The sequence below is a fragment of the Ylistrum balloti genome, unplaced genomic scaffold (assembly GCF_031769215.1).
Source record: "Ylistrum balloti isolate Yb309-2 unplaced genomic scaffold, AGI_CSIRO_Ybal_v1 Utg370780, whole genome shotgun sequence".
Lineage (NCBI taxonomy): Eukaryota > Metazoa > Mollusca > Bivalvia > Pectinida > Pectinidae > Ylistrum > Ylistrum balloti.
Window position 1 is genome coordinate 397,513 of NW_026782456.1, and position 7,579 is coordinate 405,091.

The 7,579-nt window shown below is 35.8% G+C and overlaps 1 protein-coding gene across 1 annotated transcript; it reads left to right on the top strand.

Annotated features, from left to right (window-relative positions):
* Nucleotides 1-1,377: 1,377 nt before the first annotated feature.
* Nucleotides 1,378-5,895, top strand: LOC132558309 (tyrosyl-DNA phosphodiesterase 2-like). Its single transcript, XM_060222856.1, has 6 exons — nt 1,378-1,388; nt 1,513-1,578; nt 2,108-2,224; nt 3,210-3,420; nt 5,169-5,339; nt 5,575-5,895. Exons 1-6 carry the CDS (start codon nt 1,378-1,380, stop codon nt 5,893-5,895), a joined length of 897 nt encoding a protein of 298 aa, XP_060078839.1.
* The last annotated feature ends 1,684 nt before the right edge of the window (nt 5,896-7,579 follow it).

The window sequence follows — 7,579 nt, forward strand, 5'->3', positions numbered from 1 at the left end:
ACACGAAACTTGCTAATTATAACGTATAGATTGACATTTCTGTACGAAGACTGTTCTATGGAATATATTGGATTGAAATAAATTTGAGCTAATTAGCGTTGCTGTCTTTGATTACGATTGTTTAAAAAAATCCTAACTTAATCTTTTCAAAACAAACAGTATAGTAGAAATCACGAGTGTTATCCAAATTCCTGCGCGATTCCATCAGAGCTACAAGAGTGTCTTATTTGAAGCACTATAATGGCCATTTAACGATCTTCACTTAAAAATGCATTCTTAATATACTCTTTGACCAAACTTCTATGAATATCGAAAAGTATCCAGATTTTTATATGCTTAGTATGTTGTATTCATAATGTTGATTTTAGTCAGATGTTAACTCCTGACAAGAATCGAGATTTAAGACCCCATTGATAAAGTTTGTTGATACCGTTATTACTAATGAGCTTCTCATTTCATATCTGACAGTTCATCAATAATATCATCACACCGTTATCATTATAAATTGAACGTACTATTTTTTTTTTCTTTTACCGGTTTTCCATCATGTACACAAGAAAGCACGCATTTGGAGATCCTTAGGTATCCGTTGAATATTACATGTATGGTTTTAGCAAAGCCTCTTTTTTGAAGGGTCTGGAATATCTGAAATTTTCCATTATCTGTTATCAACTTATTATATCTCAAGAATAGCGTCAACCTGCTTCACCGCAGATTACCACACGTGTATTGAAATTCGTGATCTTATACACTGTGTAAACAATCAATAGAACTACCAGGCAATTCAATCTAAACTTTTTATCATTACAACAAATCTCTACCCTTTGGACCTTGCCTGTAAAAATATACCCTACACATACATCATATAATTATAATCGCTACACACACTTTGATTAAAAAAGCTAATATTCTATACTATATACTTTATCTATACTGTCGAGGATACATGAAATAAACAATGCCTATGTATTCCTTTTTATTGTTACCATCCGACTTAATAACATTCCCAATATATCCTTAGTTATTATTTCTATCCGTCTAATGGACACCCCCTATATATACTTAGTTATTGTTTCTATCCGTCCAATGGACATCCCCTATATATCCTTCGTTATTGTTCCTATCCGTCTAATGGACATCCCCTCTGCCCCACCCTCGATTTCCCAACCCCAGACCTATTTCATGTTATTTATGTGTTTATACGATTGAATCAGGGCAAATAGAATAAAATTGGCGAAAAAAGTTAAGTAGTAATAAAATAGTGAACTGCTGCACTTTACCAGGGACGTTCCTGACTTTACCATGGCCACGGGGAAGTGTTTTAAATCAGTGACGTATATATCACATCAAGTTTGTTTATAGTTGAAAAGATAAGATATGTCACCTTGGTAGGATATTAGTTAAGACACGAAGTGCTAACGGTGGTGGTTTAATCAGAGACATATATAAACGTCTCTGGTTTAATGAAGCGAGTCTTCAACCATTTCAAAGAATGGTAGAGTAAGTAAGAAGGAAATACTCGAAAGCAGAAATGAAAAATGACGAAGAAAATGCGGGATGTCAACAGGACACGCAAAGGTATGTTTAAACGCCAGATGAGGTAATTTCTGTTTACTGCCCAAGTGGTAAAGGGATACTACTATCTCAATCTGTATTGTAGGTACGATGTATCAGCTATTTATAAACTATTGCCGTGTGGAAATCTTTATAACGAATTTTTTCGGTAGCATTTTTATTACTTGATTTCAACTGACAAAACGAATAAGTTATATGGGGATCGTTGGTTAATAGCCGATGGAGATATTTCAGTTCTCGATCGATCCAGCCCGTACGGTTAGTTTGGGTTATTTCCCTTTAATATTGTCAGTACTTGACATTTTCGGCAATCCAGGTTCCTGGAGTAGCCAGGATGATTACCTGATGTCTTTTGAAAATTGAATTTTATTATTCTGATAAAATAAAATAGCACTCAAGCAAACTTGTTTAAAAATGCATGAGCGTAATTTGTAATATTGGAGGGAAAGGACCTGTCATTTAGGTTCACATTCCAAACAATGGTGATTACTACATAAGATATAATCTCATGCAAGTGGTCCCTTTCTTCCAGCGAAGAAGCACCAGACCCAGAGTCACAAACGATTCGCCTTCTTTCCTGGAATATTGACGGACTGGACAAAGTCGCCATTCTTGAAAGGACGAATGCTGTGTGTGACATCATCGACAAGTGTGTATTTTAAGAACTTATATTTGATTAATTTTATGTAAATCTGTGCGATCTACACCTTACGAAGAAATAAGTAGTTAATAAACTGTGTTTACTTATACAGATTGTACATTTTAAAAATGACTATACAACATGATTGTGAATATGAACAGAACTCTCTCTCTCCCTCCCCCTCTCTCTATTTAACGTTTAGCATTCCCCCGTTGTCGGTAGACGTGTCCTGCTAATGGCCGAAGGCAGCATACTTCAGTGAGGTGGCATGGTGAAGTCGCATTCCTTTATACAATTTTCTCTCACAAATACAAGCACTCAACACAAATGCTCAACCCGATTACCTGGGGAGGCTGCCATTAGATAGAGTCTTAACCGTCTGTGCATTAATGCAGACTTGCTGTCCTCATATTGGTAATGAATGATGGACTAGCAACTCTCTTAACTGACAAATTCTCTATTATTACAAAATCTTAACACCAAGTGAAATTTAAAATGGGAGCTTGTTCCTCTTCAATCTACGCCCCCGCCATTTCTATGAAGATCTATGTATTTTGTTATAGGTATGAAGATTTTATTAATGTTGGCACATCTCATAATTCCGAACGAACTATTTTTTTATCCCTCTTGATTAAACTTTGAGGCAATTAACTCTGTATATATATAACTTATCATACTTTAGTGCTTTTCCCGCTGAAAATATTATGCTAAAATATGATTGAGCTAATCATAGTTTCCCTATGTTGTTTCTATAAATTATTGTGGATGTATTAATATATTACTATGCTAATGGTCCCTCGATGACAACCAATTTATACTTAATGTTATATGTCGGTATATTGCTACGTGCTCTGTTTAAACTATACATATCTACTACAAAGAAAATGAAAAGACTTTTCACGAAACACGTCTTTTTGAATCAATATAAAATGTGATATCAGATTGTGAACACAATTTTGGTAAATTATATAACCCTCCATATTCTCTCAAACAGGGTCAACCCCCATGCCGTGTTTCTGCAGGAAGTGACGTTGTTAACACAGGCGATGTTGACGGCTAGATGTCCTAATTATCAGCTCATTCCTGGGGGTGCGGGGAGTTACTACACTTGTATGTTACTAAAGAAGGGAGAAGTGGAAATCACCCACGACCAGATATTGCCCTTCCCTGATACAACAATGGGCAGAAATCTTCTCATCGTACAGGTAAATAAATCACTTTTCAGAAAATGAACCGTCAATTTTTATAGCCCTTTTCCGACTTTGAAAAAATTCCAACAAAAATCAAAACACGAAAATGATTTCCACCTTTCACTTTTGACAAGAAAAATATCAAGTAAATGCATGCATGAGTGTGACTACGTCACTTTGCTTTTACTTTTTTGGTAACTCACCAAATTACTCCCTGCTCCGATAACCATTCAACGCTTTTCCCCTCACTGGTAAACCCATGCATGTTATTTAAATGTGTTTTGAATTTTGACACTCCGGTAAGCACCAGTGCAAGTACAGTTTGTCAACATTTTCTAACAAAATACTCCAATTTCAGCTGCCTAGAGTTGGAATTATTACAAATAACACATTACATTTCTGTACGACAACACTACTATAACAAACTTACATGTATGTCTTTGGACTATTTTTGCACAAAGTGCAACACAGTTTATGGCCGTCAAGGGGTTCCACTTTTTTAAACATCGTCTGCCGAAGGTACAAAGCCTTTAGTAGTACAAAGTGTACAGCCAACTGCTAGCTGACATAGAATGCTTCAAAGTCTGCTTTAGGGAAGGAAATTTGCTAAACCACATTTTTGTCTAAACTCTAGACATCATCCGAAGAACCTCATACCATATACGTTGTGTATAAAACCTTGCGTGGTGATCACAGCGGATGCCGAAGGAATACAATAATTTACAATATTCGTTGACTGGAATGACTCCAACAATCTTTGAAAGTACACAGTCATTGGAGGTGTAAATTCTGAAGTGTCTACACTCTAATAATGCAATGTAGATTGCTTCGAAAATGTCCAACATCGAAAGTTAATTATTACACGACAAACATGTATTAGGGAAAGGCTCAAAGACCATCTAACTTCTGGCAGCATGCAAAACTGTTGACGTAACGTAGGACATTACGGCGCCAAAATGACATCATATCCTATTTTTAATGACCAATGCAACTGACTGTTACATCGATATCGTCAATCAGGCCCCACTTGTATAAAACATCTCAACTTGAGATTTCCTCAAGTCGAGATTTTCCTCAGCTGATATCTCCTCAAAAACGACTTGTATAAAATTTTCTCAAGGAACAGGAGGAAGTCATCGGCTAGGATGTCCTGAAATTCCTTGAGGAATTTTCATACAAGATATTTTCATGGAGATATTAGCTGTGGAAAATCTGGGCTTGAGGAAATCTGAAATCGAGATATTTTATACAAGTGGGGCCAGGTCTTTCTAGCGAAGATCTTAGATGGAACATTGCTATTTTTGTTTCATATTGTTGTCTTGTGATCTTGATTTCCACTGAGGTAATGGTTTGCCGTAATTCAAAATGTGAATGCACAGTTTTATCCAGAAGGTGGCGTTGCCATTATCTGATTTTTGTTTTAGCACGCGCATTAATTCGGTAGAATACAATTAAATAGTGATAGTTGTTGAAATAAGCGGTTTTACATGTTGTAATGAACAAGTTGATTTATGAAAATGCCAATGAATACTGGAACTATATTTTCGCGAGGAGCAATTATTTTGGCGTCCGTCATCTGGTCAGCGTCTTAGATGTAACTAGTATTTTGGCTCGGGAGGGAAAGAAATAAGTGGCATGGCAGATGCTTGCAACTTTTATCTTTCTTCACCCTTGCCAAAATACAGGTTGTTAAGACAATGACCATGTATACTCAACTCGTTATTTATGTAACAAGAAATAGGAAGCTAGTGTAATGTTTACAGTGCAGGATCAAAGAGAAAATCTTCGTGCTGATGACCTCACATTTGGAAAGTACAGGTGAATGTTCCGAGGAACGTGTTGATCAGCTAGAAACAGCATTTCGTATGATGCAGAAATCTTCACAGTCGTCCACTGTCATATTTGGAGGGGATCTCAATCTCCGCGACCAAGAGGTTAGTGAAAAGTATTTTAGTTTTGATGATAAACTTTGATGTTATCCTACAGATAACGATGTTTTTTCCAAACTTGTCTTTGAAATAAAATAACGTTATTTATTTTCGAGTTGTTAAAAACAGCAATAAATTGAGGTCAACGGGTTGACCTTGCATATTTCAGTATTGTTTTTGTTTTTTGTTTTGTTTGTTTTTTTGTGTTTTAAATGATTGATATTTTGTAACACTTTCTTAGGTCGCGAGTATTGGAGGTCCACCACCAGGTATCTACGATATTTGGGAGACGACTGGTCGTAGGCAAGAAACAGCCTTTACATGGGACATGTCCCTTAACGACAACAAGGATTTCGGACAATTCAAGCCTAAGAAACGATTTGATCGCCTGTACGTCAGAGGGGCAGAACCTCCTGTTATTGAGCCTATCAGTTTGGAACATGTTGGGCTGGAACGTGTCGCTAGCTGTGGAAAGTATCCGAGTGACCACTGGGGGTTATTCACTCAATTCAGTACCGTGGTCAAGGTCAAGGTCAAAATATTTGCAAACAAGGTTGAGTAATGACGTCATCATTGGTATTGATTACTTAATTTGATAAATGTTTGGATTTAAACGTAATCATATAAACTCAACAAGAAGACACGGCTTATGTTTTGGCACAGTAAACAAATGTACGGTTATTTATGTAAGAAACTAAATTCTTATTTTTATTTTTTATTTTTGGTGTAGGTAATTTTTGAGGTCAGCTCAATGTTTGCGAGATTTTAGGGCATCTCATAATGTAGCTAACATGTTTGACACCGGTAATTGAAACATTGATATTTATTGTGAAACAGCACAAAATAATCACAATAAACATTTTTTAACATATCATGAACTTTAAAATGATAATACAAAAGATTCGTTTTGGAAAGCGTAATTTGTGATTTTTTAACTACTAAAAGTAAAATTTGGATTTGATGTAAGTTGGCACATAGTACTTGAACCGAAAGTTTTTCATTTCCTATCAACAACATCCAGACTGAAAAATATAATATGTAAGGGTAGATTATGGCAAGGACATACGGAAAGGAAATTAATTATGCAATAAAGTTTCTTCAAAACTGTAGAAAAGAGGTGTTGGTAAGACAATGTGATATCACAGGTGTAAAAAAGGGGCATATTTCGCATTATAGTTAATAGAGAAAAAATAATTGCGAAAACAAATAACTAAAACAGAGAAACGATTCCTTACCTCAAACCATTCAGCTCAACAATTTTTGCCCTGTAAGAAACATGAATAATTTTATCCTAACAAACTAAAGGCTTTGTTTTATGTTGTATAACAACTACTGTTTTCATTTTTCTCTCTTAATTACATATATATTTTTGTTACATCTGCTTTGAAGTATAATGCAGAGTCGTCATAAATATTTACTGTATGATAAGTACCGATGTAGTTTTAAGTAAATATATTTCGATGTGCGTGCTTTCATTCCAAAATTTCACACTCTTAAAGGGAGGACTCTTTGTCCTGTGATTTCAATTTATATCCCAAAAGATGCATTTTCAATGATTTAATAATATCAAAAGTATTCAAAAATCCGTAATTATCTGCTGGGTTTATCGCCCGTCAACAGCGGGAGTCATTTTGGGGCGGGGCTTTTTGTTGTATCTGGATGCTAACTCAATGAACAACATACGGGAGACAAATTGAGTGCCCCCCCCCCCCCCCCCCCCCCCCCCCCCCCCCCCCCCCCCCCCCCCCCCCCCCCCCCCCAAAGCATAGGCAGGGAACATCGCACCTCAGATCTTCACAAAAGGTTACGTAGTCTAAGCAGCCGATTTATCGCGGCTCCTGAATAAAGCATACAATTTCTATGTTGTTTAAACATCTTGAATGCACTTGTCTTTAAGATTACGGAATGAAAAAAAAAACATTATAGATATGATCAGACCATTTTCCACCTGAAATGAAATGAATATTTTTTGGTAACACATTCAAAGATAAGGTCAATTATTAAGATTTGAAACATCGTCAATTTTCTTGGGGGTTTTACTGAGAATTTCCTGGAATGTCCACGAAATGTAGAACATTTGAAGGTTCACAAAGATTATAGTACAAGTTGATTTTGTGAGCGAAATTTATCCACGAAATTAACTGCCAACGAAAATGTTTATTTTTCGAAAACCACGAAAATTTATGATTTTACAGTATACAAAAGCTTCTTTTATTTTATTTTGTGAATTTTTAATTATCTTTTGA

Bases quoted from the DNA above. Each gene is read 5' to 3' on its own strand.
- LOC132558309 (XM_060222856.1), top strand. The intron at 2,225-3,209 runs GTGTGTATTTTA...TCTCTCAAACAG, and splicing joins GTGTGTGACATCATCGACAA to GGTCAACCCCCATGCCGTGT. The intron at 3,421-5,168 runs GTAAATAAATCA...TAATGTTTACAG, and splicing joins GAAATCTTCTCATCGTACAG to TGCAGGATCAAAGAGAAAAT.